This window comes from Heliangelus exortis, chromosome 4 (assembly GCF_036169615.1).
Source record: "Heliangelus exortis chromosome 4, bHelExo1.hap1, whole genome shotgun sequence".
NCBI classification, from domain to species: domain Eukaryota; kingdom Metazoa; phylum Chordata; class Aves; order Apodiformes; family Trochilidae; genus Heliangelus; species Heliangelus exortis.
This window is the reverse complement of record NC_092425.1, coordinates 16,000,982-16,012,451: the sequence shown is the minus strand read 5'-3', so window position 1 is coordinate 16,012,451 and position 11,470 is coordinate 16,000,982. Positions and strand designations below refer to the sequence as shown.

At 37.4% G+C, this 11,470-nt stretch overlaps 1 protein-coding gene across 8 annotated transcripts in view; it reads right to left on the bottom strand.

Annotated features, from left to right (window-relative positions):
• Nucleotides 1-11,470, bottom strand: part of PALLD (palladin, cytoskeletal associated protein) — a 173,873-nt gene that overhangs the window by 24,729 nt on the left and 137,674 nt on the right. For all 8 annotated transcript variants that reach the window (XM_071743127.1, XM_071743131.1, XM_071743130.1 and 5 more), the window contains one exon: nt 10,636-11,331. In XM_071743127.1, coding sequence (XP_071599228.1) covers nt 10,636-11,331 — 696 coding nt within the window. The remainder of the gene's footprint in view (nt 1-10,635; nt 11,332-11,470) is intronic.

Sequence of the window (11,470 nt, the reverse complement as noted above, 5' to 3'; positions counted from 1 at the left end):
AAAATAAAACAATACACATGTGCAGTCATAAGCCAAAAAGGAATCCAGTTAATAGATGGAGAAGACAATAACTGGAAACATTTCTGTCTGAATTCCTAAAACATTTCATATCCTGGTACTGAAAGCAAATTTAAAATGGGAAAATGGTGAAGTTCTTGTAAAAAGAACTGTGTTTTCACATAAACTCACAATAGAAAAAAAGTAGGCATTTGCCTAATGTTGCAAAGAGCCAGAAAACAACTTGCCCTAGAAAAATCCAGCCATTAGCTGGAGAACTTCTCAGTGACCAAGCAGCATAATTCACTCAGCATTTGACTGGAGATGTTCTCAGTAACAAAGTCTCCTCCACTCTTGTTTTGGGGAAGACGTAAGGAAAACTATCTCATCTACAGGGAGGCAAGATACTAATACTAAGAGGAAGGGGTAAGTTCTCTTAAAGAAAAAAGAGGCTTCAATGAGTAAAGAAATCTGGGTTCAGAAAATGTAAATGTAAATATGGAACAAAAAAGAAGAGAAGAAGGTGGAAAGAGATGGTCAGAAGGCTGGACCTACTGCTGAAAGGCTGGTATAAAGGTGGCATCTGTCTCCTCACAGTCCTTCCCTTCACTTGTCAGCCTCTTACCCCACCCAGCCCAGTACTGCCATAGAACTGAATTTTGTCACTTGTTGGAAAAGGAGACACATTCACAAAAATCCATCCAACTCCAAGGCATCACATTTTAAATTTGGCTTCCCCTTGAAGAAGCCCTGTACCAGCTTTTAACAGAGACATGCATTCTACCTTGAAAAATGCCAAGTAATACATTAATGAATATCGTTTTCATTTCATTCTTAGAAATTTCATACTTGAATGATAAGAGGCAGCAGAAAAATGGCCTGCTGATGCCTGGCACTTAAAAGTCTGTAAAGGTAAAATGTACAGCTTTCCCAAGAAAGTCACAACAGTACATGAAAAGAGAGGAATGGGCCAAGTGCCCTGGAATGGATTTTGAATAAAAGTCTTTTCTAAAGCATTATCAGGTTTCTCTGAAAGCAAAAAACCCCTGAGCAAGTACACTTGTTTTTAAAAGAGGAAAAAGTACCATGAGAATTATGATTCAGTAAGTTCAATGTCCATACTAAACAGGAAAATGTTATTACAGTCTATTTCAAAACAATGTTGGCTAATAAGGAAATGAAAATTGAATCCTATTAAACCTCACAAATTTTTCTCTCAGACTGAAGAGCATACAGATAGGCAAAAAGAAGTAGCCTAGATAAACTTCAGTTTATGGCTTCTAAGTAAGCCTTCAGAAGCTGCACTAACTTCTCTAGTAAACTAGGGAAACAGAATCTGTCTGAAATTTCTTTTGTATAGCTGCATATCTATCTGAAAAACCTATTAAGGGAGTAGCAATGATTATTTTTTTCCCTATCAAACTGGAACAATATAGATCTACAAGATCATTCAAAAGTCTATGTATACTAAGTTCAGTACTTAGTAGTTAACAACTAGAATACTGAAATTAAAATTTCAGATTTTTCAAACCAGCTGATGATGCTGGGCTTGAAACTTGTTTGCAGGTAACAACTTCCATTTATAGTGATCTTTGAAAAATGTCTAGAAGTTGTCTAATGATGACAAAACTCAGGAAAAATGTTCAAAGCATGACAGCAATATGAATGGAAAATCAACATATTAAGCATCTCTCCAAGATTCTGAGAGATTAAAATTTGAGCAATAATACCATTATTTCAAAAGGAAACAAAATCTAATTCTGGGATACACCAGCATAAGAAATGCAACTTCATTGTTTTCCTTTATTCCTTGCTGGTGGACACTGAAGTTCAGCAAATTAGAAAGTTTTAGATTAAGAAAACTGTCAGATCACTCAAGCATAGCTTTTGTCACACACACATAGCTATGTCACACACACACACAAATATCTCATTTATTTATTCAGGAAACAAGAAGTATTAACATGGAGAGATCAATCAAACATCAAACATCAGAAAATAGCTGTCATTCAGTGATTCTTCAAGTCCAATAAGGATGATTAGTAGACTAGAGTACTAGAAGAACAACAGACCTAGCTTAGACACTTAGTTACATTACTTAGTTACACTACTTAGTGACACTTAGACAATTATAGAAATCTCCACTTTCCACCCTGCAACAATGACAGTTAAACACTGGAACAAGTCATACAGGGAAGCTAAGGTATTTTATTTAAGAATAAGGTATGCAAATGTTTCAGCAATGGCCTGGGGATCCCTGGGAGCCTTCAACAGTAGAGGCAGATTCCCTACCACCCTTTCAGATATCTGATTATGGGCCAGAACATCCTGAGTTTTTCACAGTAGGTGTGGAAGTGTCATCCAAGACCTGGACAAGGCAATTTGCCTAAAATAATAGTTTCTCTTCTCTATTTAAATTCACAAATAAGTATTTAAGCAAGGAAGTAGTTGGTTTTAAAATGTAACTCCAAAAATGAGTATCAGTGTATATTTCATCAAATGCCTTTAGAAAACCTCACTCTCTTTCATGACAATTTTGAATGGGGACAATGAAAGAGGTGCACGAGGAAATGTAATTCTTCCTGCAGATCCTCTATTTCCACCCCCTCATTTAAATCTTTCTTTCTCTACATTTATACACGTCAAAATATGGACATAAATATATATATATATACACACATATATACATACCCCCACACCAAGTTAACTCATGAGACACACTCTTGAGAGGAATTTCAAAATAGGTGTAAGGCAATGGCAACCAACAGAAGGTCCTAGCTAAAATATATCCATCCTTTATTCAGCCTGAGGGATGGTTCACATGTCAAGACAGCCTCCCAGCAAACTTTCCTCAGCTGGTTGTACAAATATTTTTCACCATCCTTACATGCCCTTATCTGGATATATTAAGTTTCTAAGATTTATTGCCTCCTTACTGATTCATCAGCTTTCTTTTTGTCTTTTCTCAGGGATAATATAAAACAAAACATTCTGCCAATTCATTTGGGTATTTATAGGTTCATTCTCTACCTGATGCAATTTTCAGAGTACATTGTATAAAGATAACAGGAGATAGCTGGAGAAGGCATATTTCAGGATACAGACACCATTAGTCTTGAGCTCACAACCACCACCACAACTATGCAAAGAAATTATCAGTCTTTGAGAACCAGACTGAAATTCACAGATTTTAATCACCTCTGAAACATGCATCACTTAAGTCACTATGAGCCTGAATATAGATGTAGATAAAGGCACACAAGCCTGAATCCTTTTGTTCAGAAAGTGTGCAATGAAATTGCCAAAACTCAGTCTTCTTAATTCTCACAGAGATTTTTTGACAGCAACCTCGGCTTGATGCTCCTTAGTTTTGAACATTTGCCCTGACATTTATTTAGAAAGAAGGCCAGACCAGCAGTACTTTTCATGTTTTAACTACAGAGCGCATGCTGTATGCAATTTCCTCTTTTTCTATGTACCTTTTACAGTGTAAACACAAGGCAACAGACTGGCTGTTGTTATCCTTCCAAGAACAAATTCCTGTTTGCAGCCAACAGGGCTCTGTTTCACAGAAATCCAGATCAGTGCTCTGGTGCTGAGGTAATGAACAGTAACTTGATTTTTCCTTTAAAATTAAAGCTTTCTAAAAATACAGTTAATTCCTGTCCATTCAGCACATTTTTCATTTACTGTAAGAAGAGTTACTATAAGCACTGTAACAGGTCACAAACTTTGAAGCTGCAGCTGCATATTAAAATTGGTTTTGTGTGATGTTGCCATACACACTGTGGAGTGCAGGAGTCAGCTCAACTCAGCAATGTGACCTTACAGGCAGGAATTCGGATTACGGAAATGCCTGAGGCACAGACCTGACTAAGGATGACTTACACTAGATGAAACAAAGGTAACAAAAGTTCAGTCTTTTCTACCACCCAAGAAAAGTTCATGAAACCGTACGTTTTTTCCGTACTTGGAAAAAAAAAAAGAAATGCCTCAGCCCAGAATCAAGATGGACACAAATAATACATATTTCTGAGCAAGCTAGAGCCTTCTTAATGATTAGACAACACAGTTAACAACTCACCTACCAACTGCATACTTACCATCAAAACCTTATTTTTCTAAGGCATATCTTTTAAAAATGCATTTTTCCTCATTAAAGGAAGAGTTACTAGTTTTTCATTCTCCTGTTCAGTCACTTAGCCACCTAAGCAAGTTAGCACTCTGCCTGATGCTGCACTTTAGATACGAAAGTGCCATTTGCTTCTCAAAAGATGTCCACACATTTGGATATCAGTTGAAAAATACTACCTATTTTGTAGCCAATAATCTTATCTGCATTTCCAGCTGTTACCATCATTAGGCTAGAACTGATGGTCAAGAAGAAATCACTAAAGCACTGACTGCTCCTGAATGCTGACACAGTCCTCATAATCAGGTAACTGACAGAAAGAAAATCCTACACTGGACTGAGAAAACATATCTAAAATATTAACCTTTACTCCAATTGATGAAAGCTACTGGTTAACATCTCCATGACTATCAAGCACTTGTACACACACAGACACCTCTGTGGCATTCAGATCTGCTTAAAATAAGGAAATTTTAGAAGTAAGTCCTCTGAAGAAAAATTTTTGCAGACCAAGAAAAGATGCAAAGCAATGCTGCAAATTCTCTTCTCAACAGAGAGGTATAAATATTAATTCTTCTAGTTATGTTCACCTGTAATCTTACAACATCCTTAAGCATCTGCAAATAGCATTTAAAAAAGAGAAGAAAGAGGAGAAAACCATGTGGAAAATCAAGACTTCCAAATACAGTCAGTGGTTGTCAGGATACAGTAGGTCAGTTATTTTGGCTACTGTCTGTGTGTCTCCACATTAAATCCATGATCTCTGCTTTTGAGAAATTTCAGTGTATTAGATCTGCAAGTTCCAAGTTCTGGATTTCAAAGTTCAAGTGGAACAAACGCACAACCGTATTATTTTGAAAAAGCTCATATGAATATTTATTTTATGAAAATCATGTGCATGTACATAACAAAAATTGTCACACTGCAGAAAAACAAAGCCCTCATTATGAGCTCTTTCTTAGCACTATCAACATGAAATGATCTGATATCAGGGACAAACCATTCAGGTGTTGGTCTAATAGCCACAAGTAGTATCCAAGCCATGGGAAAAGGAGGTACAAAACAATAAATCAAGAAACTTTGAACAATGGTCTACTGGACAGGAACAATAGTTTAAGAAAACTGTGGGTTAAGAATGAATGCAAACTGTAATATTTGCTAAAATTCTTCCACTTACAAAAATGTCTTGGGATGTATTTTCCTGTTAGGCAGGGATAAGAGGTACAGAATGCTGAATAGGCAGCATACAGATATAGGGTGATCCCCCTTAGAAACAAGAAGACACCCTGACTTTTCTACTCAGTTTGATGTTGGAATTACTAATGAAGGTACTTCCTTCTACACACCACTATTTTCACATCAATCATAGTGTAGGTAACCTTAATTTTTCAGTTACGACAGATGTAGCTTACAGAAATGGTAACTGTCCAAACCACATGGGGCAGCAGTCCAGTTTTCTCTGAAATGAGAGCTGATATTTGTATGGGGGGACTATTGAAAGCTGCAGAGTTGGTTTCATCAAAGTGGTCACCATTGTTGATAGCTGCCTTAAGGAATATAAATGTTACTAAACTATTTGTCTCAGAGATATTTGAGACAGAATTCAATGAACAAATCACAATACACCAAGACCAAACCAGCAGCTCTGATTCAAAGGGGAAAAAAAAAGCTTGTATCTCTCTCTGACATGTCTATTTTCATGATTCCCACAAAATCTCCTTTAAAATCTGGATTTAAGTGTCTTGAGATCATTGAAACGGTACATTTATTATGTACAGTGATATACCAGCTTAATTATATTTTACAAGATACTTCAGACTACCTTGTCTTCTTTCAATTCTTTTCAGTAAGTAGGAAATCCAGAGTCATGTTCTTTCACCAATTCTATACAGTCAGATATTTTCTGTTTGCAACTAAGGTACTCTTATTGAAGGCACTGGCTTTAAGGAAAAGTCTACTTTAAGGAAAAGTGTCTACTTTCAGCAAATAATGCAATTTTTGAAGCTACTTTCAAAAGGGTATTTGTGTAGCTGACAAGACATGCTTTTTTATACTTAGAAAGAGGTCTATATGATTTAACAGCTTTTTGTAACAGGGTTTTTATTATTTTTATTTAAATAATTAATAAATAGTCACTAAATCCTTCTCCCAGGATTGATTTTGCTTTTACAAATGTTCATGTAAACTTAACAAAGTGTGTGCTTAACTAGAATTCGTAAGGAAGGTTATTTGTTTCTTTTCATATAGATGTGATTTTTTTTTTTTTTAATTTGCTGTGAAGACTAGATTCTAAGTTTTACAGATTTAACTGTGGGAAAAAAACCTCTTAGCTTAGGTTTCTGACACAAACTCTGCTCCATGCAAATCTTTTGCAATTGAAAGCTAACCTGAGTCTAACACATCCACCCACCCTGGAGTCTTTTTTAGGTAAAGAAAGAAAGAACTGAGATTTTTAAGAACTTTATTCCAACAACATTATTCCAGCCAAGTTTTATCTCAGAAATAATTATTATGACAAGTGTTCATAATTCCCTTAAGTACTTAATTAGCTATGCAGTTCAACCAGCACTTGTCTTCTAGTTTAGTAACACTATGCTGTGGCAAGACATGGATTTATCAAATCTTCCCCGCTAATAAAAAAAGGTTATTCCCTAAACTTGCTCAGCTAACACTGCCACAGTCACAGCTTGATAATGCTGGTAATTTCCAACTGGCCTGAGCTTATTGGCAAGATGAGGTATATTTTATTCAACTGAAACTCTTACCCTTTTACCATACAATTATTGAAAAGAAATGCTTAAAATATTTAAAGGTGAATTAGTAGGTACAAATGATACAAAGCTACTTTCCATGTTTCACATGTCCAAATAAAATGAAGTCAGTTAACAAGAAGCTGTTTTCATTAGTCAGTCAGGGCTGTAAGTCTACATGTTTTTAAAAAGCAGACAAGCAAAAAACCCAAACCATCCTGAAGAAGAAAAAACAAAACAAAACAGTGTAATGTTTCCAAATCTATCAACTGGAAAGAGTATTCTTTGGATCAAACTGGTTTACATAACACTGCCCTTCCACAGAGTCTCAGTGTCCAAAATCAAGGAAAATGTCAGTCCCTAGATGAAACATAGTAATTACTGCTTGTGGGCTCACAGACAGAGTACAGGGATACAAGAGAGAGTTAGAAATGTTTTGTCTGACTTCTATCTAAAAAAAAAGCACACCATCTCCTTCGATTAATTTATTTTTAAAGTGAAATCATAGAACCATCAAGATTGCAAGCAGAACAAAGATGATGCATACATGGGAAAGGAAATGACTGAAGAAGAAGGAAGATGATGGAAAATGACTGGAGATGGAAGGAAGGTCAAACTCGATGAGGACAAATAATAACTCTGCTAATTTCTAAACAACAGCCAAGACTTCCATTTTACAGAAAACTTCAGTGATGCTGTCTTTGAACATGTCCAAAAAATCATTACCTTCACCTGCAATTTTGATTACTTTACCTTTATTCTGCTCCTACCACAAAGATAATGAAGAAAATAAGAAGGATACCTACAACATAGTGACTGAGGAGCAGATATGTAACTATGCTAAGACTTGGAAATTAAAAAAAAAAAAAGTATGAAAAAACCACAATTATTCAATAAATTCCACAGTATATCAAGATGCATAACTTACAAAAACAGTCTGCAGAATTGCTTACTCTGCCAAACAATGTTTTTTGGTAGTTATAAGAGACTCTGACAAGGCTAAATAATTATCATTTTCTTTCAGATATTTGGCTATCAGTGTCACTGATAGCCTGTCACAGTGTGCCAGGGTAAGAAAAAAGTAAATGACCATGAGATTAAAAAAACATGCAATCAAAATGTGAAAAGAGCATTACCAACCCTGAAATACACATACAAAAGAGAAAAGAGCTATGAAAACACTGAAAGAAGACAGGAAAACTGTTTTCAGAGTACTGCTAAAGGCAGTAAAACTGCTAAAGTTTTGAAGTATCTAAATGCAATGACAGGTCTAAGTCTAGTTCCACTGGTGTTAAAATAATTGTAATAATAAATCATAAAGTTGCCATCTAAAGAAGAAATCCTACCACTTCAAATTCTGCATTTGGAGTCTACATTAAAAAAAAAAGTATCTCCTTTCCATAGAGGGTATTTCAAACCCTGCTTAGTTCATCTTCAGCAACCCCTTATCATATTCTCAATATCACCACTATATGATTCATCAAGAAGCAGAGATAAAAGCTAAATGGCTTGACTAGTGTTATAGATGCTGAGCTGACACAAAACTTTGAATGTTCCAATTCTTTCCTTGCACCCAATCTGTACAGCACCCTGTCAGGAAACATCATCCTTTTCTTTCAGTGATTCTCAGAGATGTCTGGAGTACATGGGGAGAGCACAGGCTGAGGTTATGGCATACTGTAAGTGCATCAAAAACTACAATGTCACAGAAAGGCAAGTGTGTTCAAGAAAAGAGGATCTGTAAGGCTAAAGCAAAAGCTGAAGGAAAAGAAGCAAAAAGTGAAGGTGGGGGAAAAAAAACCCTGAGACAATAGCACAAATCAAAAGAGACCAAGAGCATTTGAGGGAAGGGAGGCAAGGGGAAGAATTGCTCAGGACTAGCATGAGAGTGACAGGTAACAGAATGATTTACCCAGCAAGACACACCAGATATTAGTAACCTACACAGTAAAATGGAAAAGGTGAGACCAGGGAAAAACACGCATCAGAGATACATAACAATAGATATCTTTTGTATCAGTAACATCTGTTACCATGTTTTAATGTTAGAATTCAGATGACAAACACTCATTGTGTGTGTGTGTATATACACACACAGATGTATATACATATATACATAAATTATACAAACATACATTTAGTGTGGTTAACATGATCCAGCTCCCATCTGGACTACATCTCCTGAGGGAATGCAGGCCAAGGAGCCAAATCCCTCATCCACAGCTCAGAGCCCAAAGCTGTTGCCTTGTCCTGGGGGTCAGACACACACCATCACATGCACACCCAGACTGGCTGCTGGATTTGGGGATGTGAGGGGCACATGGAAGCACCCTTGCAAGAGTTCAGTCTCTCTGTCCAAAGGTTGAAATGAATGAGGAAGAACACAGCTAATGCCTCACGTGAGAACACGTTTGAATGCAGGATAGCTGGGAAAGAGGCTGCTCCAAATATATGTGGGCACAGCAGGCTTGAGCAGCTGCTGATACCCTCACAGAACACAGAAAAGAACTTGTAAGAGAAGCCAGTTCCTATTCAGAACTATATAGCTCTACTAGAGCCTTTCCTGGAAAATCTCAAGGGTAATTGCAGGCTTTTGGGGGCTGTGCTTACCTGCCAAACTGTCAGCAAATTAATTATGCAACTTTAGGCAATCAGTATCAATAGAGAAATTCAGCCAGTGGAAAGGACACAATAAGATAAAAATTACAACTGAGTGCAACGGCAAACTGTACTATTTATTAATTTTGTTCCTAACTCTTTTATGGCTAGACTCCATAATGAGCCCTTTGACATAAATCAAGATAAAGAAATGCTTTTTAAAGCAGATACATGATTTATTACTTCAATATCTGTCTGTTTTCTTCCCTGTCTTCCTTTTTATATCTTGGACTGAAATAACTGAAGTTCCCACCATAACGATATGTAGCTGAGCAAGTCACCTAGATACTGTAGATATGTTTAGACAAACTTCTAGACAAAGTTATAAATAAGCCTTGGATACAGCTATTCTCATTTTTGCTCTTCAGCATGTCTCTTTGTTCTCCAAGGATGGAATGAGATTCTAGTGCCAGTGAAAAGACAAACTGATCTATGATGGAAGCTGACACACTCTAAAATACTATTTTGGCCTTTAAAGAAGACAAAAGGGGAAAACAAGTATGCAGAGTTGTTAACAGAAAGGATTCTGTTTGTTTTTATGCACTGCTTTTCTAAATCACCTCCTAAACTCCATTCCAAACTTCCTTAGAACAGAAACTCTAGCCAAAAGTCAAAATATGATGACCGCTCGTTTTGTCAAGATGTATATTTTAATGCCTTATACTTTAACTATCACAAAGTTATAAGGATTTACTTGATATTTCTCTAACTGCAGACATAATAGGAATATAGATTGCAAGTATCAATAAACTTGTGACTTTGAAAGAACTGGGCCATGAGAAGGGTTTTCTTGGATCTCCTTCCACTACACTCGGCATGCTGAGCCTTTTACTGCTGCTTTCATCAACTCCAATTTAAAGCTTTAGCTTCCACTTTTTTGTGTTCCTACTGTAGGACCCTTTCAGAATCTTACTTCTGTAAGGGTTAGAAAACTATATCCTATCTGTAGCACAAAGACATTTGCCAACAATTCACGCATCTCTCCCTCTCAGGCAGCAGGAAAGGACCCTGAAAAAGTATAAAATTAAGCAAGTGCAATAATCTTCCATACAAACTTCAGTACAGTCAAACTCAAGAAGATCATTAGCTGATACTTACGGAGGCGTCACTCCTTTTGGGAGGCCCAATGCGTTGACAGAAACAGGTGGTGGTTGGGATGGCAGCATGGAACTGAGAAAAGCTGCTGGAGACTGGCTGGAATTAGGAAATCTGGGAGCTGGAGACAGGCTGTGGGAAGGTGAAGAAAGCGAAGGAAGAGGAGGAGGTGGAGGAGGTGGAAGTGGAAAGGAATCGCACACTGGATATGTCGCAGTTGGACTAAAGACAGGTGGAGGTGGGGGTGGAGGGGATGGAGAAGAAGGAGACCAGGTATACTCCCCTTCTGGAGCAAATTGCTGAGAGAAAGGGGGAACAGGCACTCTCCCAAACTGCTTCTGAGAAGCAATTGGAGACATAGGAGAAGGAAGGCTGGATGTAGATGATCCTGAAGATGGAGTGACATAACCAGAAGCAGGGCTGATATTCTGAGCAGCAATGAACTGCTTAGGCCGAGCATAGTTGAAGGAGCCAGAGGACTGCATTGTCGGGGAAGTATGAGAGTTAAGAATACTCATTGGCACAGGAGAGGTGACAGACTGGCTGGACTCAAGCTCTTGGAAGGAGGGAGGGGGAGGAAAGGAAGGAGAAGAGGGAGAGTGCTGCTGATGATCAGGTTGATGTTGATGACAATACCACTGGCCACTTTCTTGCTCCAGGCGAATTTGATTCTGCAGCTGCTGTATTTTTATAGGGTCTCTGTAAAAAGGAAAAACAGACAAAAAGATTATTAGGGGTGCAGTACTTATTGGGGAAGATGTAAGAGTTCCACTGGGCTATGTTCTAGGACAGAGAGAATGTAGGGCAGTTCAAAGTGTTAGTGTATCTGGAATAAGCC